This window comes from Panthera tigris, chromosome A1, assembly GCF_018350195.1.
Source record: "Panthera tigris isolate Pti1 chromosome A1, P.tigris_Pti1_mat1.1, whole genome shotgun sequence".
NCBI classification, from domain to species: Eukaryota; Metazoa; Chordata; class Mammalia; order Carnivora; family Felidae; genus Panthera; species Panthera tigris.
This window is the reverse complement of record NC_056660.1, coordinates 162,112,913-162,140,478: the sequence shown is the minus strand read 5'-3', so window position 1 is coordinate 162,140,478 and position 27,566 is coordinate 162,112,913. Positions and strand designations below refer to the sequence as shown.

Here is a 27,566-nt window from a genome sequence, read left to right as displayed (position 1 = left end):
GTTCTTGTCTCAAGTTCCATACCTGGCTCACACATTAGATTTGCCTAATGATTTATATAATGCTATGTCTGAGGCTTATTCCTAAACATGTTGATTTAAATAAGAATCCTAATGTTTATTCAGAACTGACAGCTTTTTTACCCAATGCTTCTCTATGAAAAATGCTTCCCATGGTATCTGATAGTATGTTTTAATAATTAAAGAGAAAGATTCTATTATTCTTGTTATTATTTTATACACCTGAACATGTCCAACAAATTTCTCCCATTCTCTCCCACAGAATATCAAGCAGGTTTTTTTATTGATTAAATATCAGTATTTATTGATAAATTGATTAATTGAATTGTTTACATTTCCTGAGTTGTTTCAAAATTCTTTGTTACAATAGGTTCTAATAGCCTCAACTGGATATTTCAAAAATAATCGGAATAAGGGAAATAAATTCTCCAGCAAAATTTAACCAGTGAAGACCGTAACTAGTCAAAGAGGAAGGAAGAGATGAGGAGCTGAGCTGAAGGATACAAACATACCAAATTTAGCATAGTTACTTGTGAGGCTGGAACTGAAAACATGAGCCTGGCAAATAGAATCTGATAATGTGTTTTAGACACTGATGGCCACAATATTGGATAAAACAGCCCAAGGTTCAAAAATAAGTAACATACAAATAAAAAGGAAAGGGAAAGGAAGGGAAGGGAAGGGAAGGGAAGGGAAGGGACGGATTGCCAGAAAACACCACCACCACCAAGATTGATATAAATAGAAGCATAATTATAATACTTATTTTAGAAACATGTGATAATACAAGTAATAAATGACTGAATACAGGTTGGATAAAAATTATTACAGTAGGTAATGAATGGAGGGCAACACGTAAGAAATATGATATTTTGGAGGGTGATGGGCAAAATGGATGAAGAGGAGTGCAAGGTAAAGGCTTCAAGTTGTGGAACGAATTAAGTCATGAGGAAGAAAGGTATGGTATAAAGAATATAGTCAATAGTATTGTAATAGCGTGGTGTGGTGACAGATGGTAGCCATACTTGTGGAGAGCATAGCCTAAGGATAGATTTGTTGAATCATTATGTTGTACGTCTAAAACTAATATAACATTGTGTGTTAATGTTACTTCTATAAAAATAATATATTTTTACCTGTCTTAGTAAGAAATTAGTGGATACCATCTATAACTGACAATGAATTAACAACAAATAATATTATTTAGTAACTAGTAAATAAGAAGAAACAGAAAACAAACTTGAAAATAATTATCTCTAGTCAGTAGGTTGGAATATGTGTGGGGGAGTGGGGTGAAGAGTTCAGTGTTAGTGGAACTTATTTTTATTAAGATCTCAGCACTGTTTGACATTTCAAACTCTATGTATATATTACTTATATAAAGCTTAAAGTTAAAAACCTTTTGATTTATTCAGGGAAACTATTTTCATGGAGAATAACAGAGACTTACAAAGGGTTTTGTGGGTGTTTTAGTGGAATGTCTAAAATTTTCCTTCAATTACAATTTCTTTATTTTGAGAGAGAGACAGAAAAACAGAGAGAGTGAGTTTGGGAGGGACAGAGAGAGGGGAGAATCCCAAGCAGGCTCTGTGCTGTCAGTGTAGAGTTGAAGGTGGGGTTTGAACTCACAAACCATGAGATCATGACCTAAGCCAAAATCAAGAGCCAGGCACTTGACTGAACCACCCAGGCGCCCCCCTTCAGTTACAATTTCTTAAACTTTGATACACCTTTGATAGCATATCATCTTTCACTCTATTTCATGCATGTATTTATGAAAAATATGCACAGGAATTGATGTATCTCAAAGGGAAGCCCATTGTTTGAAGACTTTGTTCAAAGTCCTGATTTCTGAGATTTGGGATTTATCTGAAAATATGGAATGTACACGGACTCTGTGTCTGCACATGATGCCAGAATAATTAGCTAAACAATGAAGAATGTAATCAGTCAAGGGAATGCAAAAAGTCTTGATTCATTGCCAAGTTTTTTCTACCTTGTATGGATACAGGCTCAATGCTTGCCAGCATTTATTTAAAAAAAAAAAGTGTTTTAGATTCATTTGCTATGAATGGTTAAATATAACTCCAAGTTTTCAGTGTCCACACACCCACACACATAATCTTTCTTTCTTTTTTTTTTTTTTTCTCATAGAAGAAATCAAACCTTGAGTTTTAGTTAAAGGGTTTGTTTTTTTTTTTTTTTTTTTTTTTTTTTTTTTTTTTTCCACAGTAGTAGAAGTATTCTAGGAACAGAAGCACATTTTTTTTTTTTATGCTCTGAAGCACATTATTTTGTTGAAAACTAAATACAGGCAGCTTATGGCATTAAAACAATCAGGAGTTGGTCAGAAAGGCAGACTCTGTGAGTCATTCACATGGAATAAATTTTAGGTCAATGTGTGCCTTAAGAGTTATGTGCTCCACAGAGCTTTGTGAATTAAAAAGGTCTGTGTACACACAACAATAAAGTACTCTGAAAATCAAAGTAATCATTATTTCTCCATTACTGATAAGCAGTCTGTCAATACAAATGAATACACCTTTTTTAAAAAAATTAAAGGTAAAGGAAAAGAGTTTTATTCAAGTCCAAGTTAGGACTGCTGCCCAGGATACACGATCTTCATTCACAAAGAAGAAAGTGCTCCACGGAAGGACCATTCAGGGTTGTATATACTTTTTACATAAAGAGTTACAAATCAAAAGGCATTGCAGAAAGTAACAGACCTTATCTTAAGCTTTTAATATATGCAGGACTGCATGATTCCAATCCTGTGGGAACTAAGGAGGTTTTACTCGTATCTTTATGTTTAGAATGTTTCCTCCAAGGTTATTTGTTAATGAAGCAGATGTACAATGTGTACTCTGGGCAGAAACTGAGTCCGTGTGCTTTGAGGTTTTGTTGATTTGGGTGACTGTTAAAGTATGGTTCCTCTGAGACCCCTTGAGCAGGGTGGGCCCACAAACATTAAAAGTTGAAAATTTCCTTCATTTTATCAAGTCTGAAGCTTTAAGATTGAGAAAATGAGAAATCATCTACTGAATTCACTGAATATCTATATATCAGAAGCTTTAAAATTAAACTAATAAAATAAAAAGTTCATAATGTTGCTAAGATGCTACCACGAGAAATAACAAGCCTGAAGGATCTCCCAAAAAGGACCTCGCAGTCTTTTTTCTCTTCCCTCCTACTAGTACCTTTCTGACATGCTTGTATTCCATCATATTTTCTCTAGTCACAAAATACGAGGCTCTTGGACCTGAACTATGACACTGCCTGGAACAGTAACATGTGCAATCCCAACAATGGCTAACTTTACAGTGATAGTGTTATTTTATGTTATTTATGAATTCATGAATATTAAAACAGCATTAATATTGAACAAAGGCAAGGGAAAATCTGGGGTGTATGATAGTGTGTACAAATAAGTAAGATTACAGACTAGTTTTCAATGAAGTATCTTGTTTTTAATCACTCAGAATTAACTAAGATAAAACTTTTGTTTTTTTAATTTTCTTTTTTTTTTCAAAGTTTATTTACTTGAGAGAGAAAGAGAGAGAGAGAAAATCCCAAGCAGGCTCTACACTGTCAGTGCAGAGCCAGATGCAGGGCTTCATCCCAGGAACAAAGAGATCATGACCTGAGTTGAAATCAAGACTCAGATGCTTAACCAAGTGAGTCACTCAGGCACCCTGAACTTAGTTTTGACTTCAGTTTTTTACATTTGTTCTCAGGCTTTCCTGAGGGTATTGTTTCTGAAAGTCAAAGAGTAATTTATTCTTCAACATTTGAAAACTAAGGTCTTGGGGAACTATATCTACTTTTGTAAATATTAGTTTGTACATTTCCTCATATAGCCACCCTCAGATCAGTGATAGGTGAAAATTTAATATTGCAAAACCAAATATTCCATGAACTTCGGTACATCTCCAAATCAATGTGAGAGGCAAAATATCTTGGATAAAAAATTCCAATATTGCAAAACTAGCATAATGCTGTTAGTTTAATGCCAATACAAATGACATTTTGTTAAATATATGGTTCTTTAAACTTTAAGCTTGTTCTTTTTTTTCTCTTTTCTTGCCTCCTGGATGTCATTTTTTCTCCTGTTCCCAACTGTCTTCTTGTTTATATTGTATATAAGTTGCCTGAATCAGTTCTCAAGTCCAAGACATGCGTTTCTGATTCTCCAAATAGAATCACATACTCAGTGCTACCAAAACTGGATTTACACATTGCTCTTCTTGTTGACTATACTTATTCCGTTACTTGCCTCAAGGTCACACAGATTCAAATCATAAATCTTTGGACTCTAGAATTTCTTACTAAACTAAGATACTATCAATGCCCAACCACATTCCCTCAGCACATCCTAGGGAGCTTATTCACAGACCTTTGCCCTACTTGCTGGCATCCTGAGGGAATTTTCTAGTCATGGGAGCAGGTTTGACCCATATATGGAACCTGCTGAAAGTGCCAGGAAGTTGATTGCTTATAATTTAAACCAACATTTTAAGCTAACATTTAAAATATATAAAACAAAGACTTTGAAAATATTGAAGTTAGTTACCTAAGGAAGGTTTTCTGTGATTTTATGGAGACTGCATAATTTTATATACTCAGCTACTGATTTATGGAAATATTATAGAGAAACTTGCAAAAACAGCTGTCAGAAAATGGAAAGAAATGTCAAAGTGTCCTCATAGTGCTAGCATAAAACATACATTTCTTTTATCATATTGCCTATTTTTTTAAAGAAGATGTGGAAATCTCTGCCTTAAACAAATCATAAAAATTACATTCCTTGTCACACAAATCTAGTAAATGTGTCCTCTATCCACCTAGTTCCTATACCAGGGCATTATCTGCCAGTCATTTTGTTCCATGGCGTATTTATTATGAGCTTGCTATTTTCTATGTGGCTTATCCATGACCTGTTAGTAATTTTTTCCTAAGCAATAAAAGAAAGGTCATGACTAAAATCATGATGGAGTACCACAACTGGGGAGAAGAGAAGTATGGGGGAAGTCGATCCATGGGGTATAAGCAGACTGCTAGCCCAATTAACTTTGAGTCTTCCGGTATTGTCAATAGTGCTGGTGTTGCTGACCATTCAGTCAGTGCTGAAAGAGTTGGTAGAAAGGTTCCCGATGGTTCAGACAGGAATTAACGTAAGGGACCTCTCCCAAATCATCATCAGAAACATAATGCTAAAATGTAAAAAGTTTATTGGTTATATCTTATTGGTCTGCTACTGGCCTAGGTATAAAAAGTGCCTCCGAAATGGAGTACAGGGGCACCTGGATGGCTCAGTGGTTAAGCATCCAACTCTTGATTTTGGTTCAGGTCATGATCTCAAGGTTCCAGAGTTTGAGCCCTGCACTGAGCCCCACCTTGGGCTCTATGCTGACAGTGCGGAGCCTGCTTGGGATTCTCTTTCTTCCTCTCTCTGCCCCTCCCCTGCTCATGCTCTGTATCTCAAAATAAGTAAATAAATTTAAAAAATGAAAAAAAAATGTAGAGTACAGAACACGCCATATATATCCTTGCATGCATTCAAATTATCTCATATTTGGCACTTGACGAAATCAATACAGATCAGATATATTCAGAACCTGTTATGTTCCTAAAACCAGTCCAAATGTCTTCACCTATGTTAAATTCTTGAGTCCACACAACCTTTTCAGGTGAGTTTAATAGATGAGGAAATGGAGATTTGAGAAGATTAAATGACTTTGTTATTCAAATTAACCACTATAAAATGATAAAAGAATACACTTAAGGTATAGTAACATGAAACCTCATTCTCTTCTCCCTGCAAACACACACACAAAGTATCTTTTTGAGGCAGGTTTAGATCCAGTAAATAATTGTTCTGAACAACCTATAACTAAACGTAGTCCAGGAAATGGGTTTCAATACTTAGAAATAATAACATGCATCATAAAATGTACTGAATACTAACAGAAGCCCTGGGTAAGTAGAAGACCATAGGAAATCATCTACATTGTTTGACAACATTTGACTTTTTTCCCACTGATAAATAAAACGAAAGAAACAGCAGTATAAATAAATCAGTTGTAATCACTATTTACCTTTTATAACTTTTACTTCTCTTCACAAAATAAATCAGAAATAAAGTTATATCACATCAAAGTTTACTGGCCCAGCATTGCCACTGTCAGAGAATTTAGAAGAGAAATAGAAATGCTACTTTACCCCCAGATGCCTCTTTATCTTCCTCTAATCTTCAATTGACCTTTTTACCACACTTTCAATGCATTCTCTTGGCTTTTATCACTGCTGGCAAATATGAAGAGGTGGGAAAATGTTGAAAAAAGGCTTAAAATACTCTTCAGGATTGCTGTCTTCTCAGAGGGAAGAAAACTGCATTAATTTTACTTCTTTTTCCTTTGGCTTACTTCCCAATATGAATGGTCATAATCCTCTAAAAGATTTGTCTCTTCCTCTCCCCCCACTCCCCATCACACTTAAAATAATGTTTTCACTAGACTAATGTTTTTCAAAAAACAGAGCAAAGATTTGGCTTCAAGCAGATTTTGTTTTCCTACCCTGCAAAACTCTTTCAGAAAAAAAAAAAATTAAAGATCTGGTTAAAGCCTTGAAAATGGAAAAGGGTAAACTACAGAGAATACAAATATTCTCACTTGTTTTTCCTTATGCCTGAGAACAAAGTTTCTTGAAAATTACCAAACTTAAAAAGAAAGGTCTGATGATTTGTCGTTTTTTCTCTCATGATTATACACATTATCCTCTGTGGAATTAGGTGGTTCAAAGGAATAAATATTAGGAAATGGAGTTCTCAATTAAAGGTACTCTTTTATTTTTAATTAACTATGTCCATAAATAAAAGGAGCTCTTAAATGCAGTTACTATTTTTATTTAATGGTGAGATTTAAAGGATTTGTTAGGGGTATCCATAGATCGGAGCCTGGATACTTGCATACCACTTGCCTTTCCTTCGATTAGAATGAAATTATGAGAAGAAATATGGGTTTATGTAATTAAATATGGTATTAATTAATCATAATTATATATTATTCTTTGTAATAATTACTGTAATAATAATATGCTATTCATTCTTAGTTTTGACTATTTGGCCCTGTTCTTTCATACGGTATTTGTTACCTGTAACTTTGGGGATCCAGAGATCTTTTTTTTTTTCCATTTTCACAATATTCTAATTCTCTAAGTTTAGAGAAATCAAGTGAGCATCTCTGCTTTCAGGAATGAGATTTTTCTTTGTGTAGCAAAACAAATAAGTAAATAGCAGGCATCTGTGCAAAAGCTTTATTGTAATCACAAAATCCAGAGCATGGGGTTTCTGAAAAGTTCTTGACATCATTGATTCAGCCTTTAAAGGAACATCCTAATAGAAAAACTTCAGAATTAAAAAAAAAAAAAGCAGGGGCGCCTGGGTGGCTCAGTCGGTTGAGCGGCCGACTTCGGCTCAGGTCATGATCTCGCGGTCCGTGAGATCGAGCCCCGCGGGCGGCTCTGTGCTGACAGCTCAGAACCTGGAGCCTGTTTCGGATTCTGTGTCTCCCTCTCTCTGACCCTTCCCCGTTCATGCTCTGTCTCTCCCTGTCTCAAAAATAAATAAACGTTAAAAAAAAAAAAAAGCAAAAAAAATTCTAGTTGTAAAATACTGCGATACTTTCAGATTCTTGCTATTTGTCTCTGTCATTGATATTTTATGAGGGTCATCTAGGAAAATGGAGCTTAATCTCCATCTTCAGTTATACTATTTTAGAAACTGGCCCATCAATAGGTAGAAAAAGATTGCCTTCAAAATGATATGGATCAGCTCTGTGTTTTCTTCTATAACATCGCTACAGTACAAAGATGACACCGGAGAGCCATCAGGAACATGGACAAGTCGTACTTAATCTAAAAACAAAGGTAAAGTGCCTTCTTACTGAGTGTCATAAAAGCAAGGACAAGCCTACTGAGGGTGGAGAAGCTGCTTTTATCAAATCAAATTTTCTCTCCCAGCCTAACGTATCATCTAGCTTTAATTGTAGTCACATGCTTAAAAAATCCTTTTGGTCATTCCTGGTATTCCAAAATTTGCATTTCATCATTTGAAATTTGGAAGTAGAGAGGCTCGTATTATGCTAACATCAACCTTTGTTTTAAAGGGGAAAAGTTGCATTTCCCCCCCCCCCCATATTAATATGTAGAAAGGGTGAAGAATTATGAGGTAAGGCATTGGACTAACATCCTTTCCTCACAAAATAAATTTTCTAGGAATAATAAACCCATTATGTGAAATCATGTATTAGGGCTAAATATTTATGTTTTGATATTTATGTATTCAAATAATAGTGTTTACTTCCTATAATTTATCTGCTTTTTCTTACAATGCTATGACCTTGTAGGCTAGCACAGTTCTCATGTCCTTCCATGCCAACCTCTCTATATTAATTTATAATACAGTAAACTCATTCAAATTCAGCAACTCAAATAATTTTAATTCTGATAACTTGGTAATGTATTCTCTTTGGGATTGTTCAACATGTCAATTTTTTTTTTGTCATCCCAGCTGTTTTCCAAGATGTCTTCTGTCAGGATCTCCCTTAAATCAGTGTTTCCTTTCTGTAATGATATTTATCTATTTCCTTTCTTGAGATCCTAGTGGTATATAGTGATTGAAAGGAGAAAGAAGCTTATGAAGAGAAAAATATAAATCAGGAGGTATTTAACAAACGTGGCACTTCTTACACATGACCTGCCTTTATTTTCCTACTTGCATAAATAAATGCTAATAAATAGGCACTTCTAAGAGTAGATTGTTACTTTGTTTTTCCCAGTAATGCTAAAAGATTCATGTAAATATTCGTTCTCTTTTTCTCAAATAAATTAAGTGAAACATCATGAAAATGAATGATCTAGAATAAGTGAATAATAATAGAATAAGTGAATAATAATAGAATAAGTGAAAAATAAGAAAGACACTTTAAGAATAATACTGTGATATGAGAAACCATGTGGAATGCTCAGACTGTATTTCTACCACACATGGAGTTCTGTAAGATCTTTTCTTTCCATTATTCACACATTTGGATATATATATCTATTCTATCTCTGTTTCTATCTGTCAACTCCAACAGTACCACACCATTTTGGAGTAGAGGAACAATTACATTTAGGATGATTTATTTTTGTAATTTTTTAATGTTTATTCATTTTTGAGAGACAGAGACAGAGCATGAGCAGGAGAGGGGCAGAGAGAGAGGGAGACACATAATCTGAAGCAGGCTCCAGGCTCCCAGTTGTCAGCACAGAGGCCAACATGGGGCTCAAACCCACGAACTGAGATCATGACCTGCTCCAAAGTTGACTGCTCAACTGACTGAGCCACCCAGGTGCCCCACATTTAGGGTGACTTATATACTATAACCGGTTTCAGTGCTGAGGGGATAGCAAATTTCTTTATTCATGCCTGTTTGTGACTCAGGACATTTAGGAAAGATATGAATGAGGTTTTCCTAGTAGCCACAATGTGTTCTTATTTTTCTCTGTAATTTATAACTTTATGCTATTGTGAAAATCAAAAACAATATCTGCAGACATTAGGTCCAATACCTTCTTTTATACTCATTCTCTCTGTTTACTCATTTCCTATTCTCTCTTCAACCCACTCTAATCAGAGTTGCATTTCCACTGCTCCACTAAAGTTACTTTTTAAAAAATATTTATTTATGTATTTTTGAGAGAGAGAGAGAATGAGAGCATGAAAGCAGGGGTGGGGCAGAGAAAGAGGGAGAGAGAGAATCCCAAGCAGGCTCCATGCTGTCAGTGCAGATGTAGGGCTCAATCTCATGAACTGTGAGATCATGACCTGAGCCAAGATCAAGAGTCGGACACTCAACCGACTGAGCCACCCAGGTGCCCCTAAAGTTACTCTTGTATAAGTGCTTTGTGATCTCTATCTTTGAAACCCAGTGGATGATCCACAGTGTTCCCTTACAGGATCTCTTAACATTTAACACCATTGGTCTATCTCACCTTTTCCAATATTTTCTTTACTTGACTTCTGGGTTACAACAGTCTTCAGAACCCTGCACACATAATTTTACTCTTACTTCACAAGTGTTTCCTTTTTAGACTCCTCTGATTTCTTCTCCTTTTTTTTTTTTTTAACTCGTAGCCAGAATTACTATCAAACTCCATTAATTGGGACAGAGACCCTTGTGGTGTTAGGAAAGACTTGCCCCTCATGTAGCACACTACCTGCACGTTTTTCTCCTCTTTGAATCACTACATCTTGGAGCATATGGTGCTTATTGGCACAACTTTCTTTCTTTCTTTCTTTCTCTTTCTTTCTTTCTTTCTTTCCGTTTTTTTTTTCTATTTACACTCACATCCAGATGGTCTGATTTAATTTTTAATTTCAAAGCTTCAAATACCATCTTCTACACCTGTAATTCCCTACTTTATATCTCAAGCATTCATTGTGTTCCTAAACTCAGATGTCAGTAACTATCAATGCCTGCTTGACTTTTGTACTTGAATATGTAATAGAGCTCTTTATCAAGCGTCATTATTTGAATTGTTTTCTGCCATAAACCTGAGAGTGCTTCAGTCTCCATAAATGACACCTTCTATTTCACAACCAAACCTTGACCAAACCATGAACAGGGAAATCGTCTCAATCTTAAAACTGATACCCTGAGCTTGATTAACTCTCAATTCTTCTTCCACTGCTGCCATATTCGCCCAGGCCACATAGCTTCTCACCTGGGTATTGTAGTAGCTTCAGCCCAATTTAGTTAATGAGCCACAAGAACTTCAAGTGATTCTGCTAACTAGGAGAAGATGTAGGAGTAAGGCAAACGCAGAAAAATAAGCTTGAAGGGGACAGGGTCGTTTGTGATGACATTTATTAACATCTGATGTTGTACATATGAAAACTAAGGATGAAAGATTGGTTTTTAGGACTCAAATAACTTTAGATTGAGAACCCTAATAGGATTTAAGACAAAAATTCTATTCCATGATAATTTTAGTGTTCTTAGTGATTTGAAAGTTGTAGGGTCGACGGGGGAAAATACTACTTTGTTTACATTCAGGAAGATTGGATCTCTGGACTTAAATATGACAGGTAAGATGCAAAGGTGGGATATCACTTTAAAGTTTATATGAAGTGTGAGCAATCAATATGTGCATTTAATTAACACGTTTCTACTTGTTTAGGATATTTTGCTTACTATAAGGACTAATAAAAGCTCTGATATACCAGGCTCCCCTCTGATGGCAGTAATGATTCTGACCCAATCTACTTGCTTGTACTTTCACACATTCCAATTTATCCTGAATGATCTATTTTGCCACTGGAAACAAGGTAGGATAATAAGAAATACAAAGTTCTTTTAACTAGATCTCTGAATCAGGTTTTGAATCATTGAGGTGAATCATTCTGATGTCTGGCCCCAGGCAGTGGAGAAGAAATCCATGAAAGAGAGCTTCTGAAAAATGTCCACTACTCTCAATCCCTTCCAGGTATATGGCCTTCTCTGAGAGCACTGAGCTAAGAACTCTTTCTTGACTTTATTTCTTAAGTTTAAGTGATACATCTCATTTAAAACTCCTTCACTTCTCTTAGTATTTCTCCTTGACCTCCTTAGATTAGAATGTGGCAAGCAAGCGGCCATGAAAGAAATAAAACTGAGAAACAAAGTATATGATAAGCACTGAATCCCAGGTAACAAAAGAAAATCTCTAACATTCTAAACAATGAGGATACATTTTGTTTTAAAAACTAAAGAGCCCATCAACTGATGACTGGATAAAAAAGATGGTTTATATATACTATGGAATACTACTTGGTGATGAGAAAGAATGAAATTTGGCCATTTGCAGCAACCTGGATGGAACTGGAGGGTATTATGCTAAGTGAAATGAGTTAGTCAGAGAAAGACAGGTATCCTATGTTTTCACGCATATGTGGATCTTGAGAAATTTAACAGAAGACCATGGGGGAGGGAAAGGGAAAAAAAGTTACAGACAGGGAGGGAGGCAAACCATAAGAGACTCTTAAATACTGAGAACAAACTGAGGGTTGATGGGGGGTGGGGGAGAGGGGAAAGTGGGTGATGGGTGTTGAGGAGGGCACTTGTTGGGATGAGCACAGGGTGTTTTATGGAAATCAGTTTGACAATAAATTATATTAAAAAAACTAAAGAGAAGCATATTTTATTATTGCAATAGCTCATCCTCATGGTTATTACCATGTGTACTATAAAGAGCCATGGTCTTAACCTCATACCTTATTTCCAATTGAGAAACTGCTTATAATCACCCTCCGTGTAATAAAGTACTGTGCTCTTCAAATGTCCAGTAAGTACTTATTTAAAAATTATTTTATTTCACTTTGATATTTTGTTTGATATCTTTCCACACACAAGAAAATTTCACTATTAATCATAATTATGGAAAGTGAAGAAGTCTTTAAGAAAATATAAATAAGCCTAAAAGTTTGGTGAATTCAGATTTTATTATTTTGAATTTAACATAATGGTAAACACCATGAAAGCTAACAAACATTAAATTATCCGTAAGATGGAAGGACAGTGTTAATTTTTCTTTAGTGATTTTTTCTTTAGTTTGTGTGTGTGTGTGTGTGTCCTCATAATTTGCATTTTTAATCCTTTAGCTCATATAGACCTTTCATGTTTCCTTTTGCAGTTTTTCAGTTTTGGTTTGTTTGTACCCAGAACTGTCCAAGATCAAAGCCTTATTGAGCATTTTCGGGGAGTCACATTCACATTTCTATATCACATTTCAACTAAAACAAGATTCAAGACGGAGTAAGTGTTGAAATGTAAAAAAATACTATGATAACATTGTCAACTAGTCTTAAATATTTCAAAAACTTTCACTTTCTTTCCTGAGTTAGGGTTTGTTTTAGAATGGTTTTAGCAGTTTGTTTTCATGCCCTGTCTCTAACATCTCCTCCTAACTTACCAGCTGGTAAAAGTGTTTTTCCTTTTCCAATTTTCTTCGAAGTCCTTCCTGTTGCACTCAGAATGGCACTTAGCTGCCAAAAGCAGCAATCCGGTTCAAGTGGCTTCATTAAGAGAAAGGTTTATTTCTTTCTTCAGGTATAAGAAATTGGAGGTGGAAAGCCAAGGAATAGTATGTTGGTGTCATGAATAATAGGGCCCTGACTACTTCTTCTTTCTACTCTACCACGCTTAGCATGTGGCTTTCATCCTACGCTTGACTTGTGGTTCAGTATGGCTGTTGGAGTTATCATAGCATCTTTCTAAGCTGTAGAAAAAGGAAGGGCAAAGGTCAAAATATTTCTCAGAGGTCCTACCCAATCTCTGCTTTTACATCATTGGTCATTTCCAACTGCAAAGAATGTGTCTCCTATGCTGTCCTTAGCATATGACTTTAATTCATCAAAATCTACCTTGGAAAATGTCTACTAGTTTTATTAACAGTAAAGGATATTTTCATCTGTAATGGTACAAGGTCTTAGGCTGGGATTTTCCAGACTTCAGTAATTTTAGTATCACCTTCAAATTTTTGACACATACAGCTTGGACTATCACTTAATTAATACATTTATTTTATCTTACATAGCTTTGAAAATATTCTTTGCGATAATCTGCTTAATATCATAGGTTTGGTATTTTAGTTATGCTTTTTCAAGTCACATGAAAACAAATATCATAAATAACTATTTCAAAAAGTTGATCAATGTCTTTTCTAAAATCATCTGTACACAATTAGTTCACATACTATCAGCAATGGTTAGTTAATATTATGTGTCAACTTGACTATACTCTGGTGCCCAGTTATTATGGCCAAACAGTAGTCCAGATGCTGCTGGGAAGGTATTTTTTAGATATGTTTAATATTTACAATGAGTAGACATTAAGTAAAGCAGAACACCCTCCATCATATAGATGAGCCTCATCCAATTAGTTGAAGACTTTAAGATCCTCAAAATTGCATGGTGATGAGCATCCCTGGATTGTATCTTTTCAGTGCAGATCCTGAGAGGTAGAGAGTCTTTTCCGTTAGAAAATTCCCCAGGGAAGGATTGCATCTGGCCTGGTTTGCATACCTTGCCCAGCACTTGGCACTGTTTGGACAGAAGAGTGAGGTACTGTTATTGGCCTGACCTTGTGCATATTGACCCATACCTGTTCATGACAAATTATTTGGATTATAAGAACTGCAGTTGCTGCAGAGTATTTTTATTTGTTCATGAGTAGCTTCCTTTTGCCCCTAAGGTCACACTGTATGGGTGGAACAAACTTCTTGAAGTCTGGCTCTGGTTTCTTTGGTGCTACGTTTGAGAGAGAGGAAAATAAAATAATGCTTGTGGGTGTGTGTGAAGGAGAGAGGGAAGCAGAGAGAAGGATAAGAAGGAAGGGAGAGAGAGACAAAGGATAGAGAGGCAACACCATTAAATGAAGAGAGAAGGAGAAACTGAAAAAAAAAAAAGCAAAACAATAAGGATCTCTATGGAAACAGAGAAAGAAATGAGGAGGACAGAGAGAATATGAATTGATAAATTGAAGATACAGGTCTGCCTCAGAGCTCTCTGCCTTGGCGAAAGCCTATATGTTCACGGAAAATTTTGACTCCACTTTGAAAAACATGGCTTTAGATGAAAAGAATTGCTTACTTGCAAGAATAGGAATGAGATTTTACAAAAATAATTGTTGAGTCTTGATGCCTGACTAGATATAATTGAAAATGGTTATTATCCTATAAGTGTTTTATAAAGTGTAGTGAAATATGCCTTGAACTTAACCCCTTCAGCACAAACTATACTTCTCCTAGTTATGAAAAGCAAAATATGGAGTATATTTTGTACTCTTGGCTTTAAAACCACACACAAAAGAGGGAGAAATGGCCTGTGCATTCAAATTTTTTTTTGCCTAAGGCCATGTAGAAACACAACAACATATAAGCCGGTTATCCCTCTCAAATTTAAGTCAATTATAAAATCAACAAATCCTTCCAAAGGGGTTGAGATCAGGCATCTCTTATTGAATTCCTTTCTACCTGTCAACGGTTTCTTAAGAATCTAGTAGATACATACTTATTCAGTGGTTAATATGAATTCAGTTTCCATAACTAAAAATGTGTTGCCTCATAGAAGGGAGACTGGGAATCTGTATGGCATTTGGCTTTATGGACATATTGAAAATGAAATATTTATGTACAAATATACTTTGAAACATATTGCAGTAACATATTGGGCAGGGTGTTTCTTTACAAAATTTTTTTTTACGTTTATTTATTTTTGATAGAGACAGAGCACAAGTGGGGGAGGGGCAGAGAGAGGAGACACAGAATCGGAAGCAGGCTCCAGGCTCTGAGCTGTCAGCACAGAGCCCAATGCGGGGCTTGAACCCACAAACCATGAGATCATGACCTGAGGTGAAGTCGGACACTTAAACAACTGAGCCACCCAGGTGCCCCAGGGTGTTCCTTTTTAAATGTCAACCTTAATTTTACAACAAGGTTTGCATCACAGCATTGCAGCAAAATCATGGGGCACTGTTTCCTTACAATTGATTATATGAGCCCTAAATCTGACCATTTGTGCCCATTATTTGTAAGACTAATGGTGTTGTCCTCTTTCTCCATTATGGTCATGCATCCCTTGAAAGAAGGGAGAATATTTTATCCTCCATATACTTTGTTTTTAATCTTCCATATATATTTTAAAAATACTGAGCACAGATCTAAGCATATGGTGCATGCATAATTCATATTTATTGACTTGATGTGGTTCATCATACCTTAATATGGCTGCCAGAAGATCTTGTGAATCAGCCTACAAACTAATTTCTTTTTAGATTCCCAAACCTTTCTTGCCTTAACATTCCTTTCAAAGTATCCAGTATACTGTCCCCTGACTATAATCTGGGCCAAAACCTTGACGAGGGCATATGAACATGTATGTCACTGTCTCCTTCCATCTCATCTTTACTGTTGTTTGTAAGGTATTATTTTGTGGCTTTCTTTCTTTCTTTCTTTCTTTCTTTCTTTCTTTCTTTCTTATTGAGTCATTAAGATTTTTATTATATTCTTGGAAAGATGCACTTATGGCTGGCTACCTCCTCATTGTCGTATCTTTATCCTGAATCCAGACTTATGGCTCTGCATATTTTTCACATCCAGTTTGGGAGAGCAAGTCACACATCTGGGTCCCCAAATCAGAATGGGTGATATTACAGACTGAATTGTGTCCCCTCAAAATTCAAGCCTTTATCCCTGGTATGGCTGTATTTGAAGACAAGGCCTTTAAGGAGATAATTAGGGTTAAATGAGTCTTAAGGATGAGGCCCCAATCCAATATGACAGGTCCCCTTACAAGAAATGAAAGAAACACCAGAGATGAACATGCATGGAGGAAAAATGTTGTGAGGACACAGTGAGCTAAAAAGTTCCAGTCCGTGTTTTAGTCTACAACTGTAGAGAGAAGCCTCAGGAGAAACCAAACCTGCCAACACCTTGATCTTGGACTTACAGCTTCCAGAACTGTAACAGATAAATTTCAGTTATTTAAGCCACTCACTCTATGATATTTTACTATGGCAACCCATAGCAGACTAATTGGCATCTACAAAATTTCAGAGCAGAAGGCATACATATAGATAGGCCATTAATATCATTAATTTATAAAAGAAATCTATAAGGATTAAATTTTTTTATTGTTTATTTATTTTTTGAGAGAGAGAGAGACAGACAGACAGAGCATGAGCTGGGAAGGGCAGAGAGAAAGAGAGACACAGAATCCGAAGCAGGCTTCAATTGGGACTCGAACCCACAAACTATGAGATCATGACTTGAGCCAAAGTCGGTTGCTTAACCAAGTGAGCCACCCAGGCACCCCATGTAAGGACTTTATTGAGAATATACTTTTTAGTATAACATGAAGTATAACACACGTAGAGAAAAATGGGTAAATCGTGAGTGTAAATTCTGATGATCTTTTTCCAAAGTAATTCCAAAGATTACACCCATGTAATCACCAATAAGATTAAATTATAGGACACTATGATTTGTATGTAAGTACATGTGTATGTTGTGAGATAGTGATTAATTTATTTGTTCTTTATGGATATCCACATATCCAATAAATTCAGCAAAAATTATTAGAAAGATATCTAGTTTTTATTATTCTTCATGCCAACTTTGCCAGAAATCAGGTTCTATCTGTATGTGTTTCTTGTTCGTATTGTTCTATCTGCCCCTGTACTACATGGTCTTAACTACTGTAGTCCTATAAGTGTATGTTATTCAACACTGTCTTAGGTGTCCATGCTTCTCCACCTTTTTACAGAAATGTGAGAATCAACCTGGCAATCTCCATTAAAAGAACTGCTTGGATTTTGATTGGTGTGACATTGAATCTACAAATCAATTAACAGAGACATAGTATATTTATAGTATTGAGTTTTCTGATTCTCAAGTGTTTTATCTTTCCATTTTTTTATGTCTTAATTCCACTCTGTGATAGTTTGTAACTTTATGTGTAGAGTTTTTACAGATATTTCATTGTTTATTCATAGATATTTGATATTTTGATAGGACTGTAAGTTACACCATTTTTTCCTCTTTTTTTTTTTTTTTTGGCGGCAGAGTGATAGAGGAAGAGGAACAGATAGAGGGAGAGTTTGAATCCCAAGCAGACTTCATGCTGTGAGCACAGACCCCTAATTGGTGCTTGATCCCACAACCCTGGGATCATGACCTGAACTGAAATCAAAAGTCAGATGCTCAGCCAACTGAACCCCCAGGTGCTCCACATCATTTTACATTTATACAAATACTTCTTCTAGCTTATGCTACTACATCTAAGGTCAGCTTAATCATAGTTTGGGATAACTATTCTTGTGTTTATAAAGTTAAGGTGAAACATTACATCTTAATAAAGTAACTTTTTTCCCCCTAATTAAATGGATTTGAATAAGGTGAAAAACTAAAATCTAGAACCTCTTTTCACTATTTTATTTGTTGGGGGCAAACTTTAAAACTTATCACTGCCATTTTTCTTCAATTACAAAATTAGAAGGATATGAAATGGTCAGGGGGAAGTTATTACTGGAAACCCAGAAATGGTCAACAGGTATCTAATTTTATTCATTGAACAAAGAGAGCTAAAGGGGGTAAGTTCTTTTGGCAAGAACTTAAATGTATTTAAAAGGGAAGAAAACTACACTAGTTGTTTGTTTCATGAGTGGAAGAAAAGGATACATGGAATTGAAGAAGCTAGGGGGGAAAGTGTCTATTAAATAAACACCTATCATTTGTGAAGCAGTTCTAGCATCAGGTGTGGACCTTTGGTTTCTCTTGGGCAGTGATCTTATGTTTTACGTATCTAGAGTGAGATTCTATAGCTGGGTAATGAGTGGGTAGGGTGAGAGAATACGTTTTAATTTCAATTCATATCAAATGACCATGATCACAGATTTAGCACCTTAGATTTACTTCCCTGTACTTGAGTCATCTATTGCTATGAATCCTGAGAAAGCAGTATTCTGACAGCATGCTGACAGCATCTATCCATGCTGACAGCAGAGAGTCTGATTCCGGGCTGGAACTCACAAACCACGATATCATGACCTGAACTGAAACCAAGAGTTGGACATTTAACTGACTGAGCCATTCAGGTACACTTGAAAACAAAATTTTAAAGTGTCAAGAGAACATGGAAGTAGAAAATATTAATTAGGAAAACTGAAATCAATCCCAATACAATTATAGTAATAAGAGTGATCTAAATATTTGTGCTTAATGGTGAAGAGTCTCAGATTTGATTATGTAAAACCAGTGTGATTCAAAAACATGGCATTTGCAGGCTAGAGATTTTGAAAACACAGTAGGTAACAATGACAGATATAGTTAACTGAATTCAACTAAAATAAATTTAAAGGAAGGCATGGGTAACAAATAAAATGCAGTAACAATAATCATTGTTAAATGATATAGTTTTAATTATGTTCAGGGACTACATATGTCTTCAAAACTATAAATGACTGTGATTCTCATGTCCTTAATAACAAGGGAAAATGTATTATCAAAAATATCAGTGAAATCTAGTTAGGAAAAGGAAAAGGTACATTTTTTATATTGGATATAAATGAGAAAATATTTCTGCTTTTTTATCATCATCATGGGATACAATTTATACTTCTTCTAGTCTGTGTGTTTGGATAGTCCATGAGATAATTTCCAGACTTAGATTTTTTTTCTCCTATGTCCTTGAATTATTGTGTTGAATGGCTCTTAATGAAATACAATATATTTTGAGTAAAATTTGAAAAAAAAGTTTTTTTGGGCTACTCCATGTGGAATTTGAAAAACATGAGGCAGCCTATTAAGCTTTGGGGAGAAGGTGGAGGGGAGGAGAATGTTCTTTCAATCCAGAGTTGAGAATGATAGCTTGATAGGTGTCTGTACCTTTCCTGGAATAGGTAGATCACTCTTAATCTTCAATCACACCAGTCTTTATATGTTATTTTAGTGGTTATCTTAAGTAAATGTCAAATTTCTCCAATTTGCTTAGGTTGTCTTCCTGCCTAATATTGGCTTTATTCTTCATCCTGTACTTACAGCCTAACTCAGGCTCTGCTGAGGGACAGGCAACATGAGAAGACAAGACACTAGGGTTAGAGCCAGATGTTGACGTAGTTGGAGAATTTCCTGAGCCATCACAGAGTTGTAGAGTGATCTTATTTTCAGATCTGGCTATCTCAGGGCTTCAAGAGTGTTGGTCACCAAAACAACACCCTCAGTGGAACACCAGCAGCCTCATGCTCATTGTTGTCCAAGGCAACTCTGGATGTCTATACACCTGTTATTCTGAGATTTATTCAAGTGAGTGTCCATATTTTCCCCATTTTGGTGGAGTTAAAAATGAAAAGGAATATGTGATAGTAAAACTAATTGAAGAAAACCCATGAAAGTAATAGAAAAATGAATGTGATCCAAGTGTTCTATATTCATTAACCAATTATAATTTTCAAATCAATTGCACTGTCAGATTAAACACACAATTTTTTTCAGAGCCTGTACTTTGAGGTCAACTGATTATCACGTGCTTTCAAATTAATACACATCACCAACAATAAAAATCCTGAAGTCTGAGTAAATTGGCAATTATGCTGATGAATAAAGAAATTAGAATACAAAGGGCTAGTCTTGCTTTGCAATACAATACTCAGTCTTCTCTTGGTAAAGGTTTCAGGTGAGTAATCTGTACCCGTACTACTCTACACATTTATGGGGCATTTTGGAGGGGACAGGCTATGGATTTATAGTAAGGTAATTTCTCTGGCGTGTATTTTTACCTTATCAGATAACCAAATGCTGCTGCTGTGTAGTAGAGGCCTTGCTCTTCATTAGACTGTGCATGTGAATCTACTGGAAGAGGAGAGAGCAGAAGACATAAAAGAATTGTCTCTCTCCAGTTACCATGTCAACATCTGCCATATTCTTCCTCAGCAGCTCCAACCCTCTCCATGATGGCTATTGGTTGTGAAAAGCATGGGTATGTGTCTGTCACTATAGCTGATGCCCACCTTGTCAATGCCAATGTCTGTGCCAAAACCTAGATTCTGATACTTGGAAAATTGGGATCCAGAGTTGGGGGGGCTATAGTCCTTAGGGCTACAGAGTATTGAGCAGAACTGGAGAGCATGTTCATTTTCTGATTCTAGCTTACATTTTCTTAGAACCAAGTCTAGTATGTCATGAACGAAGATCATTTATATATGCCTGCAGGCCCATCTGCCAGTTGGCCCAGATTCCAGTCTGACAATAGGCTAATACTTCATGCATCCATTTCTCTCATAAAGATCAGTTTAGGCCACAAAACTTAACCTGCTTGCACACCTCCTCCAGGAAACATCCATCATGCCTGAGTAACTCTGATTCCCAGCAAAGGACACAGGTGGGACACAGAGTGGGGAGGGGCAGAGTAGGAAACAGCAAAGGACACAGAGTGGGGAGGGGCAGAGTAGGAAACACAGAATCTGAAGCAGGCTCCAGGCTTTGAGCTGTCAACACAGAGCCCAACATGGGGCCTAAACCCACGCACCATGAGATCATGACCTGAGCCAAAGTCAAATGCTTAACCGACTGAACCACCCAGACACACCAGAATTTGTTCCTTTCATCAACTATTGCACCTAAATGAAGATGTCAATTAAAATTGAACCCAGGAATTTTGACTTGCCAGAATGTCTCCTCTTCAGAAGTTATTTTCAATTTCTTTAAGTCAAAAATTCCTGAAATGATATTTGGATTTATAAGGATTTATAAATCCTTATAAGGATTCCCCAAAATACATTTTCTTCAGAGAATTTATATTTGAGAGGAGTAGAATTTTGATTCCTATTAAAATGATTTATCTTTATTGTTTCATTCTATTTCAAGAGCAAGTCAATTTTGTAAATTCATTTCCAAATGTCTCTAGAGATCTGCTGACTACTCTCAAGCAATTGCAAATAATCAAAGGGTAGACCATTATCTGAGATGGAGTGATGGTTCTATTAACTTCTAAAGTGAGCATCCGTGTATATAAGAACAGTGAATTTTCCCTAAATTCTAATCTTAACTACCTACCTCTTAACAGGAAATAAATACAGGAGACCTTCTCTATTGAAGTGAAAATAGAGACACACATTTCGGTTGTTTATAAAAATCCACTATCTCAAGTCAGTGGAAGACTATAGTAAGGAAACATGTGACACTTTCAAGATTCATAGACATTTCGGGATTTAAAGGAAATGGAAAACGGCACTTCAAAGCTAATAAACAGTTTAGGGGTTTGGTTTTCCATAGTTTCACTAGCTGGAGCAAGTTGAAGGATAGCAAGAACTATTTATTGCCTGGAAATTATTCATCAGAATTCTTACATGACGAATAATGAAATTTTAGAAATAACTAACATAGGTATGGGAGCAGCTAATAGGTATTTTTGGAGCACTCACTTGTAGAGGAACTCTACCAGATAAGTTTGAGGTCTTTTAGTCTCTCCAGCCTGTGGTTGCTCATTCCAGTCATGGGGCCAGCTTCGTGGGAACTGCCACTTGCTCTCAAGTTTCCTTGGAATGTCACAGAGATGATCATGGGTCATAGACTGCAAAGCATTCTTGAACTAAGGCAGTATAAAACACAATCTTACAGAGCCTGTGTATTCTTTAAATGCCCCGCCCTGCCTTTTGCTCCCCTTTTCCTCCTCCGAGTCATTTCTAGACCACTATACATTCCCCTCCTCATCAGCTAACTTAGCAGGAGCTACTTATTTGGTTACCTATGTGCCTCATCTTTCTCTTGAAAATTTCCCAGCTTTGTCATATGTTAGAAAAGCAACTCGTGCTTCACAGAATTCATACTTTTGTTATATGTTCCCAACAGTAAAGTTGGCAAATTTTGATGAATTAATGAATCCACAGGCAAATGTAATTAGATGTTAACATGCAGCCATACTAAGGCATGACATTTAAGTTCAAATAAAGACTTTTTTTTTTTTAATAACTCAAAATAGGGTTGGGAATTTAAGACAAGAAATCTGGCCTTGGTATTTGTCTTGATGCACACCTGAGTGGAGTCTCAAGTCAGCCAAACAGGGACACTTTGCTTTGAGGGGTTTCTGCTTTAAATTTGATTTCCAACTGCATGAATTGGATGTCCAATCTGTTACACTTTTGAAAAGCATTCATTCTGGAGTTGTCCAAGTTAGAGAAAACAGTAGAGGTTCCTGAGCAAATGTGACTTCACCATCTTTCTATGGAGCACTGTATGATGCTTCATACTAAGACCTTTTCAGATTTTAACTTAGTTTCTACTTACTTTCTACTTAATTTGGAAAATGTGTTTTTCTGCTCAGCAATCACATCCCAATGTTATATAAAAGTTCTGTCCTCTATCAGGTCCTATAGCTGCCAGTCAGAGCAACAGAGCCTTTTTAGCCTCCCATAAGTCACGCAGGTGAGCTATCGTGTCCTTATAACCCAAGTTACAAGCAGAGGGAGAGGCTCCTAGTGATCATCAGTTTTATCTTCTATGGCCACAAGATGGCAATGTGATGATTTAAATTCAAAAGTTATTGAGCTTTATTTTATTGACTTTAGAGGACTTTAAAGACCATGGAATCCACTTGAAGCAAATACTTAAGATGAACTGGAAACTGTATCCCACAATATATTTAGTGTTTTTTTCCATGGTTCAGTAGTTTGTTCTATGGTCAGAAGGATGCAGGCCTGGGCAATGTATGATTCCATAACCACACATTTTGCTTTCTTTTCTCCTCTAACATACTTGAGTGTAATGGTTGATGCAAGCTCATGGATTCGGCCTTTACACAGTAACGAGGCAGTTTCAAATGACATTGACTGGCACTGGAGGACAATAGCAGACACTTTGATTTTATTTTTCTTTCTCTGAAATGAAGACAGAGTAAATTCCATCAAGGAGTTAGCTTTTGTAGGGCAATAAATCTTGTTCTTTTATAACTAAGTCATTTAACAATTCATCAAAAGCACATTGTTTTTCTCAGTGAGAGAATATATGGTGAACTTTACTTTATGAAAAATTTATTTTTTAGGTGTTTGAATCTATATTGTAGAATGTAGGATTCATTGTAGAAAAATATTTAATGTATTTAGGATCATACAATTTGAAATATGCAGGTATGTGTTTATTTTTAATTTTTAAAAAGTTTATTTATTTATGTTGAGAGAGAGAGCAAGCAGGGGAGGGGCAGAGAGAGAGGGGGAGAGAGAGAATACCAAGCAGGCTCCACACTGCCAGAGTGTGTATATGTGTGATATGTATATATATGCATGTATGTGTGTGTGTGTGTGTGTGTGTGTGTGTGTGTGTATACACACGTATTTAGTAACTACCTAATAGAAAGTTTGTAAAGATTAAGGAAGTAATCCATGTAGAACACTTGGTATAGTCCTTGACACACAGACATCATGCAACAATTGTTACTGTAACACTATTATTTTTTGTTGTAATACTCATGGTTGTTGTTACATTGAGAGTTATCCATGGGAACCAGTTATCTTGGTCCTGTCACAAAGCCACAGATAAAATTTTGTGTCCAACTATCTGTTTTGGAAATGCAGACAATAGCTAATTCATGTTGACTAAAACTTTAAGAAGTGTTTTATATGCATAATGTCTCTTCCCTCCCTCATTCTCCCTTAAAATGCCCAAATTGCCTTTTCACAAATCAGAATGGAGCTCAACTCTTTCCCCTACTGTCAGTAGTTACTGAGTACAATCTATTTTTACCACTTTAACCAATGCTCAGTTATGGTTATCTTTGACGGAACTCAAGAGTAGAGAAGCAGGAGTGAATTCCTTTACTGTTACTCATAATTACCTTAGTGGGCTGGATGTTTCCTCTCCCTGCAACTCTAGCCTTCAGGGCCAGATGTCCTTGTCCCCATAGTGAGAACACATTTGCCTGTATCCCATTGGACTGTAATCTACATCAGCCAACTGGACGCTTTGAACTTCTTGCGTCCAGAGACTAATAGGTGAGAAGTGGAGATACCATTTCGCAGGAGTAATTGATCCTGATCATCAGGAGGAAGTAGGACTTCAATTACACAATTGGGGCAGGGCAAGATAAACTATTTAGGTATCCCTTAGGTCTTCCTTCTTAGGGAGTGAATTGTATCCCTTCCCCCCAGGTTTGTGTGTTGAACCCTTAATGCCTAATATGACTACACTCGGAGATAGAGTACTCAAAGAGGTAATTAAGATTAAGTGAGGTCCTAAGAGGAGCCCTGATACAATAAGACTGGTATCCTTGGAAGAGGAAGAGCTATGCTACCAGAGAATATGCTCTCTCTGCATGTGTAAAGGAGAAAGGCCATGTGAAGGTTTGGTGAGGAGGCAGCCATCTGCACACCAGGAAGAAGAAAGGCCTACTCGAAGAATGGACTCTAATGGACCTTGGTCTTAGACTTCCAGCCTTCAGAACTATTATTCAAACTTGGTCTGTGGTATTCTATTATGGAAGGCTAAACAGACTAATACATTCCTGTTGCCCATTTTTTACTGTAAATGAACAGTTATAGCAATTCTAGCTTAAAAACAGCACAGTGACTTGGGGTCCAGTCCTCTCTGGAATGAGGGTTTGGGTCATGTCACCAGATATGCCCTGGAGACCAGCAGAGTTGGCAGCTGCAAGGGGAGTCTAGTATAGGTAATGAAGGAAGGTGATATTGGTATTGATGGTGGGTTGGGCAGCTATTTCTACTAACCTTTGTATTTTTATTTTACGTTTCTTACAAAATTGAGGCTTACTAGATTCCAGAGGATGCTGTTTCCTGGGCATACATGAGGATGGAGCTTGGTGGTACAAAGGGGGTCCACATAGACAGGAATATGTGCCACTCAGATCTTTCTTGAAGGAAAGACTTACTATCCAGGTGCTGAAGCAAATAGTCTTCACCTGTTGAGTGATTGTCTCAATGACATAGCCGTCTCACCTAAAGTCATGCCCTTCCAGGGTCAGTTCACATCTAATGAGTGAAGGAGGCAGAAGTATAAGGCTCACTTATTTTGTTCCAAATCGGGACAACGCTGAAGGATCACTTTAGCTCCAGATGATTCTTGGGTCTGGTGAGCCTGTAAAACCTGTATGGCTTTGGTCTCTTCCTCTGCTCAATTCTAATTCTTTATCTTCCCTTCCACAATTGTTGATCCTGGTGGTGCTCCTTCCAAAACATCTTGTATGCTGAACTCTGTCTTAGAGTTTGCTTTCTGGAGAACTTAATCTATAACACTAACAATTGGGGTAATTGTATTAAAATTGGGAATGTTTAAAGCTTCTGATTTCCATTTGGGACCCAGTCATTAATTTGACGGCAAAATGCAAAGTTACACTCAACATTCTTATAGTGAACAGCTGCCTTTTGACTTAAGTGTGTGTGAGTTGGCTTGTAACCAAGAGTGTCCTAAGTGAAATCAATAGATGAGGGGTTTATGCATGAAAATATGCAGCTGTTTTATTGAAGCTTTCACTGACAGGAACTTATCACTGTGACACCTCGTTTCCTTAGACAGTTATAAATGTTGAAGGCAGATGGAAAAAGGCTAGTATAATAGAGATGAGAAACATTGTATTTTCCTTCTGTGGGTGATAGATAACCAGGTATAATCTTACAATCTTTGTTCTAAAATTGTGTCAAACTGACAGTCATTGTAATTGATATTAACGGGGACCAAAACAAATGGGACAAGCTGTGTGTGATCTGTTTGAGATTAGACAACTATTCTGGTAGACAGTCTATAATTCTGTAATTATGTTCTGCAAGATCTGTGAAATAGCAACAACCAAAAGCATGGTGTTTAGCTTGCACATCACGATAAGAACAACACAATAAGTGTGTCCTACTCTGTTGATTAACTGCTTTTTGGAACAGTTCCTATCATGTGATTTTTTGTGGGGGAGGGGTTTATCAAATCTATGTATTCCATTGGGCATCCCCTTGGATGAGCTGTGTTCCTCCACTGAAACTGGTACTTAGAGAGGGAAAAAAGAAAAAAAAGGAAATAAGTTTGAGATATACAAATAGAAGAATAACCCTTTTAAAAAGTTGAACTGTACTTTATATTGCAAATTATTAAATAATAAATTCAAACATTCAACGGAGTTTTTACTTCTAGTTTTAGTATAGTAACTTAGATCTGGATTAATGGGATTTTGTGATCCAAAAGACATTTTAAAGTTATTCTTTTAGTCCTTTGCCAACCTTAGTTTTTCTTTTTTTTAATGCCACTTTAATTTGATTTTTTATTTTAGGGAGAGAGCACATGTGCGCACTGGCTCCTGAGCAGAGGGGGAGGGGCAGAGAGGGAAAGAGAGAGAATCCTAAACAGGCTTGTACTCAGCACTGAGCCCAGCCTAGGGCTGATCCCATGACACTGGGATCATGACCTGAGCCAGATTCAAGGCAGACAACCAGCTGAGCCACCCGGGTGCCCCACCCTTAGTTTATTTCAATGGCCCACATTTTAAAGTCCCTACCCTTTCTTGCTCACTAATGTATGTACTTTTTGTTTGTTTTTATTTCCTAAGTTTAAAACAATGTCTAAATGTAATTTTGGACATTTGCTGTTTTACATAGTAGAATTGTATCCTGGAACAAGGTTTTGAGGGTTGACATTAATGATTTGATAAGTCTAAAGAGGATGGTAGAAACTAGAGATAGCACATTATTTGTGGTACATTCAAGAGTTTGGACTTGACCTACAAGACTGTGAGTAGCTTAGAAGCTGCAGGGGTAAAGTATGCGTTTTTAGAGAAATCACCCTGACAACTTTACAGAGAATGAATTATAGGAGATCTAAAATCAAAACAGAGAAAGCAGTCAATACTGTTTTTAGAGTCCAGGTGAGATGTTGGAGGGAAGATTTAAGACAGAGACTCACTACAATTAGTCTAAGTGCTGCCCCCCCCCCCACCCCCAGGTAATAACCAAAAGGGGGAATACAAAAGCAGATAAGCCTTTCCATTG

The 27,566-nt window shown here is 36.5% G+C and overlaps 1 protein-coding gene across 19 annotated transcripts in view; it reads left to right on the top strand.

Moving 5' to 3' along the window:
* The window catches only part of SLCO4C1 (solute carrier organic anion transporter family member 4C1), a 126,459-nt gene that overhangs the window by 87,185 nt on the left and 11,708 nt on the right, over positions 1-27,566 (top strand). For 2 of the 19 annotated variants that reach the window (XR_006219232.1, XR_006219238.1), the window contains exons 15-20: positions 7,811-7,941; positions 11,285-11,746; positions 12,730-12,851; positions 19,586-19,896; positions 20,086-20,266; positions 20,378-20,569. Coding sequence is in view for 5 of the 19 variants with exons in the window: in XM_042990766.1 (XP_042846700.1) it covers positions 7,878-8,127 (250 nt within the window). In the remaining 14 variants the exon portion in view is untranslated. Of the gene's footprint in view, positions 1-7,810; positions 9,251-11,238; positions 11,747-12,729; positions 12,852-17,658; positions 17,768-19,585; positions 19,897-20,085; positions 20,267-20,377; positions 21,050-21,655; positions 23,642-27,566 lie in introns of those variants that run through there. The other 17 variants (XR_006219301.1, XR_006219313.1, XM_042990766.1 and 14 more) reach the window with 15 other exon arrangements.